This window comes from Phodopus roborovskii, unplaced genomic scaffold (genome assembly GCF_943737965.1).
Source record: "Phodopus roborovskii unplaced genomic scaffold, PHOROB, whole genome shotgun sequence".
In the NCBI taxonomy this organism is placed as follows: Eukaryota; Metazoa; Chordata; class Mammalia; order Rodentia; family Cricetidae; genus Phodopus; species Phodopus roborovskii.
Window position 1 is genome coordinate 18250747 of NW_026126469.1, and position 19944 is coordinate 18270690.

Here is a 19944-nt window from a genome sequence, read left to right on the forward strand (position 1 = left end):
TCCGGCGGAGTGCAGGCCGCCTAAGCGCCGGGAGGGGCGGGGCGTGCATCCCACAAGGCCGCGCGGCGGGCCTTGCTTTCCTCTTTCCGCCATCTTGGCGCCTGTGGAGGTGAGGGGTGTTGCTGCTGCTGAACTTTGGGGTCAGATTGCTGGGGTGGGTTTGTCTACATCGCTCACCGAGACGCCCCTGCATCTCGGGGACCCTGCTCGCCGTCGATTTCTGGGGATTCCAGGAAGGGGGAGGGCGGGATGGAGGAGATGAGGGACCGATAGTGTTGAGGCCCCCGGTCGTGGGGAGGAAAGTTCTCTGGTCCCGCTTGGCCCTCGGGCTCCGGAGGGTGCATTTCGTCCGTCCTGCTTGCCCGGGAAGCGGTGACCCCTAGAAGCTACTGTCCCCGAGCTGGACCTTGTGTCTGTTACCTGTGCACTCTGCAGAGTTCGCCCCCGGGTTCCTTACAGGGTTTCTGGAAGTTAGACCTTCATTCACTCTCCCCCACACCTAGCTGTTGTCCGCGTTTCGGAGTAGTGAGTTGTCATTCACTCTCATAAGTCTTGAGTATTTTGCCAGGCTTTACTTCTGTAGAGGGTGTGGCAGAGTTAAGTATTCCCAATACTTGAAATGCTACTGAATTCGCCCAGCGTGCTCAAAGGAGTTGACAGGTTGGAAACGTGCTTCGTGGCTCTAATTGGAGATCTTGCTTGTTTTCAGGCCTGCTGGGAACAGGACTTCTAAAAGGCAAATATGTCTGGAAGGTATGCGATTCATTTTTTCCTTAAAACAAAAAAGCTTAAATGTAAAACCCAGGTTTAAAATAATGCGGGAGGGGAACAAGGTGTTTGCTTTACATAGCTTGTGTAGGGCTTAATTCGAAACAAGTCATGATAGTTTATTAAAAGTTAAGTGAAAAGTTGTAAATGTTATTCATAATGTCTTTTTTGTGTGTCTTAGGCTGTGGTGCAAGGCCATTTTTGCTGGCTATAAGCGAGGTCTCCGGAACCAGCGAGAGCACACAGCTCTTCTTAAAATTGAAGGTGTTTATGCCCGAGATGAAACTGAATTCTACTTGGGCAAGAGATGTGCTTATGTGTATAAAGCAAAAAAGTAAGTGTGCTTTGATGTCTTTTGATTTGTGATTGATGCCCCCCTCAGTTTTTCTACTGAAAAAGTAGAGGTGTTAGTGAAGGCTGCAGGCTGCTGTTCTGGATTCTACTTACAAGCCGTGAGGAGGAACTTGATATGAAGTTATAAAAGAATCATTTTGTCGGTGGTAGTGGATGTAGGCAGCATTGACTTTTAGAAAAATTACAGTTGTAGAAAGACCCTGACCTCAGTCTCTGACATGGTTAGAAAAGTTAAGGCTTCCCCCTCCCTCAAACACCTGACAGAATACTTTTCAGTGTATCTTGATCCATTTTCATTCCTTGTGATATTTTTCAGTGTGTGTCTTAAGGTGGGTGGACACAACGTTGGCTCTTTTGTTCCTCTTTTCCTTCTGGGAATTGATCATAAGGCCTTACACGTGTTAGTAAGGTCATGTTCACACCCCAGTGAAGCATGCCTCTCTAATCCCAGCATTTGGGAGGGAGAGTGGAGGTGTGCCTCTGAGTTCCAGGGTATCGGGTTCATTTCATTCAACTGTACTCAGTCTTCTTATAACTAGTGCATCCAAGTCTCCATTTTTTTCTTTCCTTTTATCTCAAGTGGACTTCATCCCTGTGTCTTTCCTAACTTCATGTTTTTAGCACTTGTAGGTGTTTGTGCCTTTAGTGGTCATAATCTTATAAAATCTGTTTGGCACATAGGAACTGTTAAATGAAAATATTCTATATATTCCAACTTCCTAAAGGGTTCTTTGTGGGAAACTAGAGGTGACAGCTGGGTCCTAGAAAATAACTGAATTTGTGTCATGTTATGTTAGTACTGAGCTCTCCTGCTTCTTGTATCCTTTCAAAACCAGCAACACGGTGACACCTGGAGGCAAACCAAACAAAACCAGAGTGATCTGGGGGAAAGTAACTCGAGCTCATGGAAACAGTGGCATGGTTCGTGCCAAATTCCGAAGCAACCTTCCTGCAAAGGCCATTGGACACAGAATCCGTGTGGTAAGTACTTAGTACAAACAGCAAAATAAATGGCTCTTTTCATCAAAATCAATTCAAGGGTAGGCTTACCTCTAAAGGTTTGGTTTGGTTTGGTTTTTCTGAGACAGGGTTTGTCTGTATTGCTGTGGAGGCTGTCCTGGAACTAACTGTAGTTAGTAGTTCCAGGCTGGCCTGGAACTCACAGAGATCCGTGTGCCACTCAAGTGCTGGGACTAAACTTGTGTGCCACCAAGGCCCGACCTCTAAAGGTTTTTGTGTGTGTAAAACTGAATTGGTGGTTTAAGTTGTATAGAACGTCCGTTGGTTGCTGGAGTGAAGCCGGGTGAAAGCAGGAGCACAGATGAATTACATGAGTTTCAGATTTTGCTAAAGCTAACAGCCAGGAGAAATATCTTGGGCCAGTTTTCGTAGCTCTGGTTGGCCTGAGACTTGTTACATGGACAAGGCTAGTCTTTATTTTATTTGAGACAGGGTCTCGCTGAGTTGTCCAGGCTGGTCTTATATATGTTGGGGCTGGGTGGGTGGGAGGGATATTATAACATTTTGCCATGTGTATCATGTATGTCAGTACTACCAGAATATGGGAAAATATGCTCATTCTAGGTCTCAGGACTTGGACACTAGTCTTAGATGTAAAATGATGGGATTTGGCAAGGCAGTGGTGGTTCACACCTTTAATCCCACCCCTAGTGAGGCAAGAGGCAGGCCGATCTCTAGTTCAAAGCCAGCCTGGTCTACAGAGCAAGGTTGTTACAGGACAACCGGGGATGTTACACCGAAACTCTGTCTTAAATAACAAAAACAAAAAAGCCACTATATCTGACTCTAATACTATGTTTCAGGGCTGTTATTTTACATTTATGTTTGTGTATGTGGTCATACATGCAATACTGGTATGTGAAAGCCAATTAGTTTTTGGGAGTCAGCTCTTCTAAGGCAGTTCCAGTCTTAGTGTCAATTTCCTGTACTAGCTGAGCCATTGACCATCCCTTAAAAGTTTTGTTACTGTTTTGGGGCTGGGGGTTATAAAATCAGGCTCTGGGCCCGATTATAGTTAGAATTCATAATGCCTTGTGCTTACTAAGTATGGGGTGGAGGGATGCTGGTTCTTGGGCTCAGTTGGCAAAAGCTTGCTGTACAAAATGAAGTCCTAAGTTCTTTCCCCAGAAGCCACATAAAAAATTCAGGCACAGCAGTGTGTCTGAAGCTATAGCACTGGGGAGAAGGATCCTTGGTGTTTATGGGACAGCCAATGAACTCTTTTAAAGTTCACTCAATGTGAGACCTCTCTATCTCAAAACAAGGTGAAAAGCTGTTGAAAATGAATGTCACAATTAGATGATCATGTATATATACAAAGTGTTAGTGCTTAAGCATGTTTCCTAAAGGCCAAGTGCTGTACAAATTAAACTTAATATCAGGATATTTATCCTTATTGTGTATCCAGTGATTTGTAAGTTTGTATCATTCACCTAATGTTTTTTTGTGTTTTTCTTTTTCTCCAGATGCTGTACCCTTCCAGAATTTAAACTAATGAACAGTAAACAAATAAAAGTGCATTTGTGCTCTTGTATTTTTTTTCACTAGAACTGTCCTAAAAGATTCCCTATGTTTAAGGTGATAGAAGTTGTCCAGTATTTTTAGAGCGCAAGGAAATTCTATATAATTGTCAGTATTGGACACATGGGCATGTTTAAAAGATCCCTTGTCACTAGGTGGTGGTAGTGCACAACTTTAGTCCCAGCAGAAGGGACTGTAGGGATGCAGGGGCAGCCAAGGCTACACAGTTTTGTTGGGTTGTGTACACCTTTAAATGCCTATGATGGAATATTTGAGGCCAGCCAGCACTATACTGAGAGTCTGTCTCAAAGTTCTATGTACTCTAATACTAGCCATAGTGGGTGGGTGAATAAGCTTTGGGAAGATGATATCAGCTCTGGGTTTAAGTGAAGGAAGTGTTGAATCATCTTATGCCTGGGATAGAGCTCAGTGAAACTTGGCATGCCCTGGGTTTAGGTGTGTGAGGTGAGGTTCTGTGGTGGACGGGGGAAATACATGTTCAGTGCAAAGAGGAGAACTTGAATGGCACTTCTCTTGGTGTTTGTTGCCTCATTTGGGTAAACTGGAGGATTAATTTGGGTTGGTTGAGTGGGAGTAAATATGCATTACATTTTTTAGTGTAACTTTGGAAAAGCCCTTGAAAATGGCTATCCTGGATTTTAAAGCACAGTGCAGGATTGATAACACATATACAAAAGAGTAATAAGCAGGGCTCTGAAATACTTGTACTGCTTGTTTTGAGAGGGGGGCAGTTTCGAGACTGTTGTTTTTGGAGCCTGTGTTGGAACTAGCTCTTGTAGACTAGACTGCCTGCCTCTGCGTGGGACTAAAGGTGTGCGACACCAACACCGGGCAAATACTTGTACTTAGATGATGTGTTAGAAATAGGAAGGCATCTTCACCTTGTGTGGTTTTTAATTGCTAGCAAGTCCTTTTTATTAAGCAGTTTTTAGACTGGATTGTAAATGTCTACAAGGTCCAAAGCTAATATACACTTTATGAAAAGTGTTTTGAATTGTCTTCCCACATTAAATAAATGAGCCAAGACCAAGGTGGGGCAAAGCCTGGTTAGGTCAAGCTCAAGTTGGCATTCCGTAAGTACTGGTTGGAAGTGTGGTCTCCAGAGTTAGTAACAAGAGCAGCAATTTGCTGTGTTCTCTGTCAGATCGGAAATGTAGGTTAGCTCACTGAATCCCTAAAGGGGTCACATTGGAGAAATCCAGGTTTCAAGGGTAGAAAGTGCCAATCTTGGGATTACCTCAAATGGAAATTATTTTTCCAAAAAGGCAACACAGCAATTTGTGTTTGTGACTCAGTTAAGGTGTCAGCAGAGCCAGGCAGTAGTGGTGCATGCCTTTAATCCCAGGAACTAGACTAATAGACAGGCCAGCCTAGTGTAGTTCCACAACAGGCTCCAAAACTACACAACAGAGAAACCCTGTGTCAATGAAAAAGTGGTCGGCAACTCAAAAGTTCCTGGGAAGCAGCTTGAACAGAGCCTTTCAAATTTATGGCTTGGGTGAATGGAAGGCCACAATAGGTTTTCGGTTTTTTCCCCCCATTGTAGGTGTATGGAAATTATCAGGTGTGAAAAGGTTACTCTGTATGGATTATCTTGGCAGCCCTCTGATCTGAGGTCAGCGTTCCATAAACGCTGATTTAGCCCTTCAAATGTTATTTTCACTTTAAAGGCATTTGGTTGTGAAGGTTTCAATGATTCGGCTTTGATGGCTGCGTAATGTTTACAAGGTTGGGGATCTTGTTATTTTAAATGAACAAGAGTTGAGGTGGGTGGCGCTGTTGGCGATAAATAGTGGACTAGGTAATATGGAGGAGTTGGTGAGAATTGGGCATTTGAGCTAAGTAGAGTTGAACCTCCTTTAAGACAGGATTTATATATGCCATTTAAGTGAGTTGTACAAAGGTACCCAACTTTTCCTGGGTTAATACTGGGTAGACAGGCTGCCTCACGAATCCCGAACCCCTTAGTGGGTTGTATGGGCAGCTTTGGCGTTTGGTTAAGCGATGGGGTTACAACGACTGGAAAGGGAACTGGTTCACGGGACTGTAGTAAACTGTTAGTCCGCGTCCGGCAGCTGGCGGGTCGCCTCTAGTGAATGAAGTAGGACAAGCGGCTTCCGAGGACACCGCCCCCACGCCCGTCCGCTCCGCACTAATCCCCGCTGGCCCGGGGTTCCCACAGCTCGGGTCACGTGGGCTGCCCGGCGGCGTTCATTGGTCAGCTCGACGCTCGCGCGGACGCCGCTGCCCTCGTCCTCCGCCGGACCCGGCGTGATGCCGGCCAATGGCGAGGCGGCTGAGGGCCCGCCACCTGTCCTCGGCGAGGGCGGGCGGAGGCAGCCAGGCGTCGCACTCCATGGTAACGACGCCGGCCCGAAGATGGCGGCCGCTGGGGCTGGAGGAGCGGGCGGCGTGGGAGCAGGGCCGCGGGGCCGCTGGGGCGGCTCCCTGTGGGTGCGAGGCGTCCTGCTCGTGCTGGGCGGGCTCCCGGCCGGCGCCGCGGCTGCTCCCATATCCCTGAGCACTTCGCCTCCGTGTCGGCATCACGTCCCTTCTGACACTGAGGTAGGGCGAAGCGGGGTGCGAGCGGGCCGGGCGAGGGAGTGCTGCAGTAACGCCGAGGGTGTGGCGTCCGGGCTTCCGGCTGCAGGTGCTCTGCGGGAGAAAGCCAGCTCCCGCTCCGCTGTCGGCCCCTGCTCCCGCAGAGCGCCTGAGTTAGGCGCTTGTCCCCCGCCCATTCCTCTTAGCCAGTAGCCCCACAAACTTGGGCGAGCACCAGAATAACAGAAGCACTTGTTAAAACAGATTGCTGCCCTATCCCTCACTTTCTGACTCAGGAGATCTGGCATGGGTCCTCACAATTCAGATTCCTAGAAAGTGATGCTGCTCACCCGAGCACCACACCGGTAACCACTAATCTGAAGACTTGGGAAGCAGCTTACGGAAGAACCAGACAGAGCTGGCTGTTGGAGGGCTACCGAGAGACAAAGTTCAGTATTTGTTTTCTAGTTATTATCACTTTGCTGCCTTTATCCCATCTCCCTAGCCCAGCCAAATCCGTTCCTCCTTCCATCCGTTTCTCTCCCAGTCTAAGTTCCTTTAGTCTTGTTAATGTTTCAACCTCAGGTCTGCCTAACCAAACCAGCCCAGGAGAGCGTTCTTTCCAGTTCCACACAACTCCTTATCTGTCCTGTATTCTGGCGCTTAACCAGGTTCTACTCTGGTTACACTTAGCTCAGTGTAATTTAGTCCTAAAGTTCCTTGAGATAACATTTGTGTTGTACCGAGCCCTTCACTCGGAGGCAGCCCCATAGTTACTACTATTCTGTGAGTAAACAGGGTACTTGAACGGGGGCTGCGTGATGTGATCAGCGTTTAGCTTGTACCTAGAAAGCTTTAGCTTTACCTAGAAAAAATATTTCAGCCCAGAAATCTCAGCCTACTCATTTTGTGGTAATTTCCAAGAAGTTGTGTGCATGTTGTTTAACTACGTGAGCCAGAATGTTAGGAAGGTTAAGTGGTTGTGTTAGGACTTTTTGCTTTGCGTTGTTTTCTTTTTTAAGACAGGGTCTCATATCATACAGCCCAGGCTAGCCATGAATTGGAGGATGTTGGTGATCTCCTGATAAGCCTGCCCCTATTTCAGACACCGTGTACCCACATTCAGGGTTCTAGTTTTATCATAACATTGTATTTCAGATGGATTATTTTACTTATTTTATTGAGACAGGGTCTCTTTCGGTAACACGGTCTAACTTGGCACTTGCTATGTTGCCCAAGCTGGCTTCTAAGTGATGTTGAATAATATCTCTAAACACTATCTGATGTTTTTGTTGTCTCCAGACTTCTTTCTTTAAAACTGTATCAGATTGGTTAGACCTTGCTGTGTAGCTCAGGCTGGCCTGAACTCCCAGAGGCGCCTGCCGTTCCAGAATGCTGGGGTTATAGATGTGCAGCATCACTCCTGGCTCTGGCCTTTTATCCTCTCCAGGGAGCTTTTCATTTTAGTTGGTGTTTGTTTAAGCCGCATTCCCTTCTGTTTGGTTCTTTATGTTACTGCCTGCCGGGCTTATTCCTCTTTAAGCCTTTGAGCACATGAGAGTTTCGTTACTGAAATTGTTTCTGTTCAGGTTGTGGGGTTGGTTGCTGCTCACTGCTCTTTTTTGCTCAGCACAGGTAACACTCTTCTGTTCTCAGGACTGTGAGTTTTCATTAGGTAATGGACGCTGTGGGCTTCCCCTCTGGCTGTCTTTCTCCTGTAATTCTGGTGCTGTAAGATCTGCATCAAGCTTGTTAGACTCTGCAGTCTGCCTCCTATACAAACCCGGAATGGAAAGTGTTCTCAGGGGGAAAGTAGCCTTATAAGTCAGAGGTTCAGTGTGTGTGTGTGTGTGTGTGTGTGTGTGTGTGTTGAATGAGTGAATATGTATATACACACATATTTTTGTGTAATACTTATTTTATGTGCATTGGTGTTTTGTCTGTATGAGGGTGTTGGATCCACTGGAACTGAAGTTATAGACAGTTGCGAGCTGCCATGTGGGTGCTGGGAATTGAACTCAGGTCCTCTAGAATAGCACTGAGCGTCTCTCCAGCTCCTAGTTTTTATTTTAAGAGTAAATTCTTACAAGCCGCCCCTTTTCCTCCTCTAGTGCCTTCAAATGGTATTCTTTTGTTGTTTTGTTTTCAGAATCAGGGTCTTATGTAGCCCAGCCTGGCTTGGAATGCACTTGGTGGCCTCTACCTGCCTCCACTTCCCAAGTGCTGGGATTGTAGGAATGTACCACCACATTTGGCCTCAAGTAGTATTCTTTTAAAACATTTCCTCCAAATTTGGTAATATATGATGTATAAGAAGCTACCATTCCATTTCTGGAAGCCAGCAGCTCTCCTGTCCTCTTATGTATGTTAATGCTAAACTTTATGTTCTGGAGTCTGCAGTCTCTATGTGGCTTATTATATATGTCAGGTCCCCTGTAACCAGAATTACAGATAGTTGTGTGCTGCCATGTGGGTGCTGGGAATTGAACCCTGTGTCCTCTAGAAGAGCAGCCAGTGCTCTTAGCTGCTGAGCCAAGTCTGTAGCCCATAAACCTTTGTAATTTTTATTTATCCTAAGCATGGGAGAGTCATGTAAAGGAGAGCTAGGGAAAAGATAAAATGAAGCACTCTCTTGTAGGAAGTTTTTGTACTTTTTAAAAAGTAACTTAAGGTTCTTTAGGGCTGGAGTAATGACCCATTTGCTGAAGTACTTGCCTTTCAAGCTTGAGGGCCTGAGTTTGGTGTCCTAGAGCCCAGGTTAAAAAGGCAAACTGAGCTGGGCAGTGGTGGCGCACACCTTTAATCCCAGCACTCGAGAGACCTCTGTGAGTTTGAGGCCAGCCTAGTCTACAAGTCTACAGAATGAGCTCCAGGACAGCTGGGAATACACAGTGAAACCCTGCCTCAAAGGGGAAAAAAAAAAAAAAAAAAAAAAAAGCCAAATGGAGCAGTTCTACTTATAACGCTAACCTTGGGGAAGCAGAGACAAAGGGATTGTTGGAGCTTACTAGTCAAACAGCCAAGCCTGTGAGATACCCTGTCTCAAAATACAAGGTGAAGGTGGAGGGCATTTACCTCCACAGTGATGTGCACATGTGTGTATGTGCACCTGTGTGCACACACACATAAACACAAACATGAACCCACATACATACATGCTTATATTTTTAGTCTGTCATTTCTTTCCTTTTTTGTGACAAGGTATCACTAATCATTCTATAGCTGACTGTACTTGAACTCACAAGAGATTGCCTGCCCCTGCTTCCCAAGGCTTGGATTAATGGTGTGAGTCAATGTGCTCCACCTCTCTTGTCATTTTCTAAAGACTTGGAGTCAGCAAAACTAGAATTAGCAAAGCCCAAGACTTTTGGCAGCGGCCGTTACTATAATGATTGACTCATGTCACTCAAGTTCAAAATACTTCTCTCTCAGATGATAACATTTGCTTGGGAAACATTTGGGGTTCAGGACTGCTAACATCGCAGAATATAAAATAAAGGGGAGTATTACACTTAAATTTTGGCTTGTTAATTTTGTTTAGGTCTCATTTGGGTAGTTAAATGAACATGCATTATATTTAAATTCTACTTATATAAAGATGTCATATTGACCTTTTACAGAGTTTTCAAACTATTTATTCTTCTAGGTCATAAATAAAGTTCATCTCAAGACAAATCATGTTGTAAAAAGAGATGCTGATGGGCATCTACGAATCAAGACTGTCTATGACCCAAGTATTGAGGAGTAAGTTTGCTGTTCTTTTGCTGCTTGTTTGTTGTTTGTTTGAGACATTAGCTGTTTTGTTCAAACTGCCTATCACCTCATTGTATTGTCCAGGCTGGCTTCAAATTCCCTCACCATCTTCCTGCCTCATCTTTTTCTCTTGTCAATCTAAATATTAAAGATTTTTTCATGGTTATCTAACATAATAGCCATAGCTAGAACTAGAAAAGGGCTGGCGTAACTCTAAAATAGAACTGAGTTGAAATTGCCTCTTATTCTGAATAAGCAAAGGCCATGGTATGTAACTAAATTCTGTTTATCATTAATAATTTAAAGAGAATAAATTTGATCTTACTTGAGTATGGCCACAGCAAACCTGGAAGACACTTGTCAGTAAGTATTCAAAGGAAAAATAAGAGGCATTGCAAATATAAACAACATAAGGAAGTTTACAGAATTATTCAGTAGGTAGATTATATCCTGTACTTGGTAGGTCATCTGAGAGCGGTCCAGACAACAGGTAGACTAGGAGTCTAAAGGAGCTCATGATGTGCTCACAGAGCGGTCCATGTCTTTCTCCAGCCTAACCATTCTGAATGAATGAGATAATGTGCGATCATGCTTAGTTCCATGCTTAGGCCCAGAGTAATGTCTCACAGACCCATCCAGGTAAGCTGAGACTTTGGGAGACAAGCTACAAATATGCAACTGTGAACTTCTGTGTGGAACGTCTTAGGGCCCTTTAGATACAATCCAGAGAGATAGAATGTGCTATTACTCAGGGTGGCTGTGCTTTTCTTGTGTGGTAGTAGAGCATTTCTTATGTTTTTCTCATCATTTTTAGGCTGCTCCCTGAGAAAAGATATCTTGTAAAGGTATGTAATAGTAAATACTTATCAAGTGGATACTTCAAACGGGTATATTTTATGTGCTAATTCTCCCATGAAAAAGAAAAATATATTCATCTGGCTTGTGGATGAATGAATAAAAGAATTGGTAGTAGTTGTATTTTTTATTTTGATAAAGGTGTTTTATTATATGCTTAGCAAAACTCTTTTGGAATTTGACATTAAATTAGCTATTTTATGATTTGATATTAAATCAGTATTGTCATCTCTTTTTTTCTCAGTCTGTCAGGTTTTGGGGGAACAAAGCATGCTGAGGATAGGGTGGGTACAAAGGACAATTTTTGCAATACATTGAGAACACCATTATCTGCATAACAAAAGAATGTTCTTTGTCCTAAGGATTAGCTAATGTGACAGTGGGATATGGCAGACATTATTATTATTATTATTATTACTGTGTATGTGTGTGATGTGAGTGTAGGTCCATGTTTAGAGGGCCATCAGGGGTCAAACTTTATTGACACATGCCTTTACGACTGAGCCATCTCACCAGCCTGAGTTTTTCTTTTGTTTTGTTTTTTACATAGAGTCCTTCTCATCAAGGTGTGTGTGTGTGTGTGTGTGTGTGTGTGTGTTCATGCATACACATACAGGCACAGGTGGAGGTCAGACAGCAACTTTCAGGGTTTGATCTTCCCTTCCACTGTGGGTTCCTGGGATGGAGCTAGGATCGTCAGTGTTACACAGCAAATACCTTTACCTGCTGAGCCATCTCTCAAGCCCTCATCAGATCTTTAACTGTGGCTAGTATCTCACAGTGCATATTAAGCCAGTTCCCTGTGACCCACAGAGCTTATGAGCATCTACATAAGATTTCCGTAACAGAAGTACCTGAATACTAGAATCTAAATCAGCCTCAAATTTGGAATAATCACTAGTAGTTGGAGTATAAATCTTCATTAATGTTCTCATTCATCAGCTGAGATTATGTTTTCTAAGGTGGGGAAGTTGGAGCTGGGAAAGTTTCTGCCTAATGCTCTATTCCCAAACTCCACTAGAAAACAAACCATCTTTTCCTCCTAGAGTCACTCTCTTTGCTGCCATATGACCTTGGACAGGTATCTATATTCTGGAATCCTAGGAGCTTTCTTCTTATGTCTTATAGCCACTAATATCCTATGTTTCTTCTTTAATTTTATTTTTAAAGCAATCTTATTTTACATACCAATCCCACTTCAGCCAGTATTTATCCCTAATGCATAAACTGACTTTTTGGAGCCCATTCCCTGTGGAGGGATGCCTTGCTCAGCTTAGATACAGGAGGGAGGACCATGCTTATTTTCTTAAACACCCTGTCTCCCATGACTAATTCTAACTTGATTTTTCTATTTTATTTAGAACAAACTTTTCCCACAAGCTATTTCTTACTTAGAGAGAACATTTCAGGTTCGTCGGCCTGCTGGCAGGATCTTACTTAGCAGGTATGTGACATCAGACAGGGATCCTTTCTCCATCAGTTAGCTCTGTGGACTCCCCAATCTACCGTATGGCAGCGCATGAAATTTTTAGTAGAATTTTAGTGCATGTGTTTTTAAAGGGGTTGGAAAGCACCTGCTAACTGAGCCCCTTTCCATCCATTATCAGCTGTTCTTGTCTTCACTCCTCCTTCCTCCTCCATGCGGTTGTCCTGTTTGCTTTGGGAGGTGTTTGATAAGTCTCTTAGTGAACTGTCCACCTAGTTAAATAGTAACCATTCTTAAAGAAGTAATAATACAGTGGGTGTATTAGTTACTGCTCTATTGCTGCGATAGAACACTGTGACCAAGGCAGGGCTTATTTGGACCTTAGGGTTCATGATGTTAGGGTCCATGATGGTGGAGAAGAGGTAATAAGTGGCAGGCAGCACAAGTGACTGTATTTTAACGCTGTGAACCATTCTCTTTATTTATTTATTTATTTTTAATGTTTGATGTACGACTAACCCAAAGACAATGTGCAACAAATCAGTACCTACGGAAAGAAAACGATCCACACAGATACTGTACTGGGGAGTGTGCAGTGCATACCAAGTGTGGCCCGGTTATAGTGCCCGAGGAGCATCTCCAGGTAAGTCTCCTGCGCTCAGCAGGCTTTCCATTGCAGAGTGTAAACGGGAAGTTCCCAGTCTCTGAGCAAAACGGGAAGTTCCCAGTCTCTGAGCAGGAGTTTTCAGATGCTGGTACAAAGGCATAGTAACTCTGTTTGTTTGTGGTGCTGTGGAGTAAACCGGTGTCTCTGCACATTAGGCAAGTACTTTACCACCCGAGACTCCACCCACAGCTAGTGACATGTAGGGTTCTGGCTTTATTCCTTCATGGCTATGCAGACTTGTGTGACCTTTTCTTTGGCCCATCCATATTGTGCCAGGGTCTGCTGCAGCAGTTTGGTTGAGAACTATCCTTTTTGTTTTGTTTTTCAGGAATATTTCTTTTACCATTTTAAAAGGGCAATTTAGTGTCTCCTTAAACATAAACTGTCAGCTTCAACCCAAGTTCGAATTGTATTCCATAAAAATCCCAGCAGCTGACCAGGCCCAGTGACATCCACCTCCAGATACACTGAAGCAAGAGGGTCACTTGAGCCTATGAATTCAGGAGCAGCTGGGGCAACATTGCAGGGTTCTGCTTCATAATAGTAACTGTATAATGTGTGTTCAGGAGTATTCTTTATGAAATATAAATAGACCTATTTAGGTTATTAAATTATAGTACAGCTATAAAATGGAATGGTTAAAAATGAAGTCAATCTGTACTGACTTGAAGAGATATTTAAGCTCTTAACTGAAAGACAAAAAATTGGAAGTCAGTAGGTCCAGTTAGCTTGCTTATCTGAAAAGTACCAGATGTGCATTTGCAAAAACAAAACAAAAAGCTCTATGCAGTGAGCCAGGTGTGTGATAATGTCTATAATCCCAGCACTTGGAGGGCAGAGGCAGGAGATTTGGTTTCAGCTTGGGCTGCATAGCAAGATTTACTTCAGAAAGCAGAAGAAATCAGAAGAAGGAATATCTGCAAGAATGTACACACAAAACAATCTAGATACAGTTCAAAATGATAATTTTTTTCTTTTGCATAATTATCTGTGCACCTTGTGTGTGCAGTGCCTGGGAAGGCCAGAAGAGGACATCAGATCCCCTCTAACTGGAATTAGAGACAGTTGTGAGCTGCTGTCTGGGTGCTGAGAGTCAAACCTGGATCCTCTGGAAGAACAGCTAGTATTCTTAACCTTTGAACCTTCCCTAGTCCTCGTTTTCTTTCTTTTGTAAAAAGTTGTATTTTTAATTTAATATATGTATATGTGAATAAGGATATGAGCCTAGGTGCCCAGGGAGGGTCGTAGAAATCAGATCCCCTGGAGCTGTATTTTCAGGCAGATGTGAGCAATCTTACATGAGTGTTAAGAACGGAACTTGGGTTCTCTGCAAGAGCAATCAGTCTGTGATACTCTTAACTCTTCAGCTTTACTATTTATTGTTGATTTTTTGAGATAGGGTATTTATGTAGTCCTGGCTATCTCAGAATTCTCTATAGAGTCCAGGCTGGCTTTTTTTTTTATTTTTTTTATACACATATCTACCTGTCTCTGCCTCGCAAATGCCGAGATTAAAGGTATATACCACCATCCCCAGCTACTTGCTTTTTTTGTTTGATTACATTTATTTGTTTGTGTGTTTGTGCCATGGCATGTGTGTGGAAGCCAGAAGCATTGGTTTGAAAGTCAGACCCGTCCTTTCGCCATGTAGGGTCTGAGGCTCAAACTCAGGTCCGGCTTGGCAACATTGCTTCTACTGCCACACAGTCTCACCAACCCATATTTCTGTATAATGGGAAACACTTTCCAATAGGGTGAAAGTTATTATTAATTAGATTTGATATAGTCATATCCAAAGGAAATTGCAAAAATTATGTATATGACATAAGTCAGTGGTAGAACACTGCCTACCATGTGTTCCATTCCTAGTGTGTAGGAAAGTCAGAGAGTGTTTGACTGTCATTTCTGTGGCTGGGTTATAGTCCATCATTAAAGGACATCAGGGCAAGCACTTTAAGGACAGACTCCGTTGGTATTCCAAGGAACTACAGCAGGAACCGTGGAGGATGCTGCACCTGCTTGGGGATGGCACCACCCACAGTGGGCTGGGCTGCCCACATCAGTTAATAATAATAGTGGAATAAATTCTAAAGAGGAAACAACAGAACAGAGAGAAAGAGGGGGGATTTGTGAGCCTTGCTTTGTTGATGACCTAGAAGTCTTGCCTCATTGCTCATCCTCCCAAGTACCAGGACTGTAGGTTTGCAACGCATACCTGCTCAATTCCTGACTTGGTGTAGGGAGAATAAGTGAAAGCTGAATAATGTGAACCTCCAGTCTGTAATCGCCTGACCCTGCCACTCAGCTAACCCAGTGTCTGGTCTGCTTTTTCTGTTCGCCTGTGTGCAGCAATGCAGAGTCTGCCGAGAGGGTAAGTGGCCTTGCGGAGCAGTGGGTGTTCTAGACCAAGAGGGTGTCCAGGATGCAGACTTCATCCTCTATGTTGGTGCTCTGGCCACTGAGAGATGCAGCCATGAAAACATCATCTCTTATGCAGCCTATTGTCAGCAGGAGGCAAAAATGGACAGGTAAGCGTTCCTCTGAAGCCACTTCCCAAAAGCTTTGGTATACTATGAAGGAATTTTGCATCTGCTCAGTTGCTTTTAGGACTAAGAAATAAATTGTTACAGGTAAGAAAGTGAAAAACTTCACTTGACTTTTTCCTCTTTTCTTTAAAAATAGAATGTGTTTACTTATTCTTTGTGGGTATATATGTATGCCTGAGGGTGTGTGTGTGTGTTTGTGTGTGTGTGTGTGTGTGTGTGTGTACACGTACGTGTACCACATGTGTGCAGGGACCTGAGAAAGTAGGGACCTGAGAAAGTCAGGCTTCAGATTCCCTGAAATTGGATTCACAGGCGGTTGTGAGACACCATGTGGATGCTGGAAATCAAACCCAGATCCTCTAGAAGAACAGTCATTGCTCTTCACTGCTGGGCCACCTCTCAGCCTCTTGCCTTTTTCCCACAAAAAAAAAAAAAAAAAAAAAAAACAAAAAGAAAAAAAAAATACTATCAAGAGAGAATTTCTGATTAAAAAACAAAACAAAGCACAAAAGATGAGAATTTTATTATAATGTTAATTCTTCTTTAAGGAAATAATTTGAACTTTAAATTTTACCTTTAACATCTTACACTGTACAAATATAAGAATATTCTAGTATTTTATTGTATTACCCACCAAATTAACATCTTACTTACCAGGTAAGTCAATTGAAATTGATTACAGCCAGGTGGTGGTGGCAGTAGCACACTCCTTCAATCCCAGCACTCAGGAGGCAGAAACAGGCTAATCTTTGTGAGTTCAAGGCCAGCCTGCTCTACAAATCAAGTTCCAGGATGGGCTTCAAAGCTATAGAAAAATTCTGTCTCAACTCCTCCCACCCCCCAAAAAAATTGATTGCATGCATAAAAGATTGGCTGCTACACACCAGAAAACTAGTTGACAGAAGTAGTAAACTCTCACATGACTTAAAGCAGTGGTTCTCAGCCTGTTCTCTAGCAAACCTTTAGCTCCAAAAATATTTATATTACAGTTCATAACAGTAGGAAAAGTACAGTTATAAAGTAGCTGTAAAAATAATGTTATGGCTGGGGGGTCACCACAACATGAGGAACTGTATTAAAGGGTGGAAGTATTAGGAAGGTTGAGAACCTCTGATTCAAGAGTGTCACAGGGTGACGTTCAGAAGTTAGCATGTTTAATTCATGAGCACTTCATGACCATTTTGTCTGCCAAAGATTCCTTGACTTTGGAGAGTTTTTATCTTTTCTTTCTTTGGTGTATTCATGTATTAATTTATTTTCGTGAAGGGCCTGAGGAAGTAAGCATGCATTGTGAAAAGCAGTGAGTCACTGCGATGTGATTGTTTCTCCTTCTCACTGTTGTTACAGAGAATCCAACAAAAAATAAGTTAGGGGGACTAGAGAGATGACTGGGAGGCTAGGATTATATAATTGCTTTGCCAGAGGATTCCAGTTCCATCTCAAGCACCCCCACCAGGCCTACTCATAATTGCTTGTGTGTGACCCTCTAGTTCCAGAGTCTGGAGTGATGCAGCAGTGATTAAGAGCTCTTACTCTTGCAGAGGGTGCCAGTTCAGTCCCTAGCACTCACATGGCTCGCTACCACACTTAACTCCAATTCTAGATCAGATCACTTCAGACCTCTGCAGACACCAGGCACACATGTGCAATACATACATGCAGACAGAACACTCATACACATAAAATGAAAAACAAATCCTATGAAAATAAGTTTAGCCAGAGGGTTGTGGCACACCCTCACAGAGACACACCTGTCTCTGCCTCCTAGGTGTTGGGATTAAAGGCATGAGCCACCACCTCTCAGCAGTGGAATATGTTTGAGTAATACACTTTGACTTGTTAGTGCTACAAGATAATAGTTCTTTTCTTCAATTTGAACTAAACTGTATGGTTTGCATACAAAAAATTGCATTTTTAAAATATAAAATGTTGAAAGAACATTGCAACAACAAAATACCTGTCTGAATATGGATGCTCTGAGAAAAAGACTTAGAAAGACAGACTTTCCAGTCATTCCAGTTTGTCTAGGACTGTCCTGACTATAACACTGAATGTCCGGTGTTAGAGGAGACAGAGGAAACTGTTGAGTCTTGGGCAAACTAAGATGGCTTGAAAATAACATGCATGGTACTGTTGCCAATAGTAGTTGCCTCTGATGTTGGACATTACAAGAGGTGGGGAGTAACAAGGGCATTTTTACTATCTTCTTTATGTATTTCTTTTCAAAAAAGGTTTGCTTTTATTTTGTGCATATGGGTGCTTTGTTTGCAAATATTTCTGTACACCATTTATTTGCTGTGTGACTGCAGAGTTATAGATGAGTTGTGAGCCACTGTGTGAGTGTTGGGAATTGAACCAGGTCTTTTTGAAAAATAGCCCATGATATCAACTGCTGAGCCATCTCTCCAGCCTCTTTATATATTTCTACATTGTTATTGTTAGAGCATATTCTTTTATACCATAAGCTTTTTAAAACTTTTGTAAAAGCTATGCTGGACTTTATATATTAGGATCAAGATGACTTGCCTGGATGAGTGAGGGCTGCACTGGTGAGACCTTTGGCGGTTCCTGTGGTGGGTGAGGGACAAACATGCCAGGCAGACAGAACTTACATGGGAAGGAAGTTTTACTGGGGAAAGGGAAGGAGAGAGGGGAAAGAAGAGGAGAGAGGGAGGGAAAAAGGGAAGGAAGGATAGAGACCTGTCTGCCTCCTCAAAGAAATGGGGGAAAGAAAAAGCAGGAGTGGGTGGAGCTTGTCTCTTAAAGGGACCTTTGCACCTGCATACAGAGCCACAGTACTGCCGGCCATGTGTGCAAGGGTGACCACTCTGCCAGGTCCACAAGGGGCCGGCGAGTTTGCATTTGCCTGAATGATAACAGAAAGGATATAAAATCCCAGGTTGACTGACTCTAGGTTAGTTCATCTGTTTCTGCATCTGGTGCTGCTAAGAGCACCTACTGGATCTGCTTGTCTTGTGCTGAGAGGATTCAGTGTAGTTGGCAGACAGGAGAGGTGTGCTTCAGTTTTGTTACACTTTAATGTTTGATCACATTTGGTATGGGTGAATAGGTAAAAGAGTGAATAGTCTTTGTACCAGGGAATGTGGAACTGGTCACACCTGGGGAAGGATTTGTTTTCTTCTGGGAATGGTGATGTGGGACAAAGGGCAGCCCTCTATCTTTAGTTCTCCCCACCCCAGTGAGATACAGTCTCACGTCTCCTGCCTGGCCTGGAACTCATTCACTCTATGGTTTGAATGAGGATGACTTTGCATTCCTTATCCTCCTGCTCCTCCCAAGTGCTGAGATTACAAAGGCATGGATGCCACACCCAACCAGTATTATGAGTCTAGAGAACTCTGTCGTGTGAGTCTATGCCCATGACAGGCTGATTATACTGCTAGCAAAGAAGGGGAACAAGCACACTTGTGTGCTTGCCTCCTGCAATTCACAGATTGTATGAAGACCTACAAGTAAGCATGCTGTTTTAAAATGTGATACATACTTCATTCAAGATCCTGTAGCATAGAACAAATGGAAAGAATTATAAGGAATATCATTTCACTTGATTTGGAAAGGAAGACCTCTTTTAAAGAAGTAAAATTTTAGCTGCTGCCAGAGCAGTGTTAGGATTTTAGCCAAATAAAGAGGTAGGGGACTCTCTTTGGGTGGAGATAGGTGTATGCTTGCCATCTTGGCAACTTGGAAGGCTAGTTCAGGCAAATTCAGAGTTGAAGGTTAGTTTGTTGTTGTTTGTTTTTGAAAGCTTCTTGGTATGTAGGCATGGCTGCCATGAAACTTACCATGTAGACTCCAGACTGGCCTGAACTCAAAATGATCCTCCTGCTAATGTTTCCCAAGTGCTAGAATTGCAGGCATGAGCTACTATGCCTGGGTTAGCATAGTAGATCTTGTAATTTCGCAAGATCCTGTATCAAAATGGGGGGGGGGGGAAAGTGTTGAGGATGTAGCTTAGTGATAGAGTAATTGTTTAGCATGTGTGAGGCCCTGAATTCAGCCAGAAAACAAGAAAGAAAAGGGAAGCTGGAGGGGAGTGGGGTGGGAGGGGCTGGAGTGGAGATTCATGCTAGAGAAAAGCCATGTGGACCTGTTCCTTCCAGAAACTCCTTTAAACAAAGCCTAATGGTCCAGGCCTTCGACTCCAGCTATTTTAAATAGGACAAATGTTCATTATAAGTAGGCAACTATAACTTAGTGAGCTCTATGGCATTTCCACAGTAAACTGCTAAAGCAAGGGTAGAGGGAAGCTTAGATTTCTTCACATGGTCTGTTTGCTACGTCTTTGAAAGACATCGGTATATATGGTGTCATTACTCAGGGTGTTGAACACTTGAAAATCCTATGAAGCTCCCATTTTCCTCCAAAAAGCAGGTGCCATTTTTTCCATGCCACTGGAAAGCAAAAGGTGTGAGTGTGGGCCTTGACAGAAAAAAAAAGTTAGAATTAGCTAT

General features: G+C 43.3%; 2 protein-coding genes across 2 annotated transcripts in view; both read left to right on the plus strand.

The window, feature by feature from the left end:
* Positions 1-3676, plus strand: Rpl35a (ribosomal protein L35a). The gene is made up of 5 exons (XM_051191373.1): positions 1-109; positions 710-753; positions 950-1102; positions 1959-2103; positions 3609-3676. Exons 2-5 carry the CDS (start codon positions 743-745, stop codon positions 3630-3632), a joined length of 333 nt encoding a protein of 110 aa, XP_051047330.1. The 5' UTR covers positions 1-109; positions 710-742; the 3' UTR covers positions 3633-3676.
* A 2267-nt stretch (positions 3677-5943) lies between these two features.
* Lmln (leishmanolysin like peptidase) overlaps positions 5944-19944 on the plus strand; it is a 41237-nt gene continuing 27236 nt past the window's right edge. The window contains exons 1-6 of the mRNA XM_051191374.1: positions 5944-6249; positions 9872-9969; positions 10793-10823; positions 12195-12277; positions 12785-12902; positions 15276-15454. Of these exons, the coding sequence (XP_051047331.1) occupies positions 5959-6249; positions 9872-9969; positions 10793-10823; positions 12195-12277; positions 12785-12902; positions 15276-15454 (800 nt within the window). The 5' untranslated portion in view covers positions 5944-5958. The remainder of the gene's footprint in view (positions 6250-9871; positions 9970-10792; positions 10824-12194; positions 12278-12784; positions 12903-15275; positions 15455-19944) is intronic.

Excerpts from the sequence above, each read along its gene's own strand:
- Rpl35a (XM_051191373.1), top strand. Across the intron at positions 1,103-1,958 it reads TATGTGTATAAAGCAAAAAA|CAACACGGTGACACCTGGAG; the intron begins GTAAGTGTGCTT and ends TTTCAAAACCAG. Across the intron at positions 2,104-3,608 it reads TTGGACACAGAATCCGTGTG|ATGCTGTACCCTTCCAGAAT; the intron begins GTAAGTACTTAG and ends CTTTTTCTCCAG.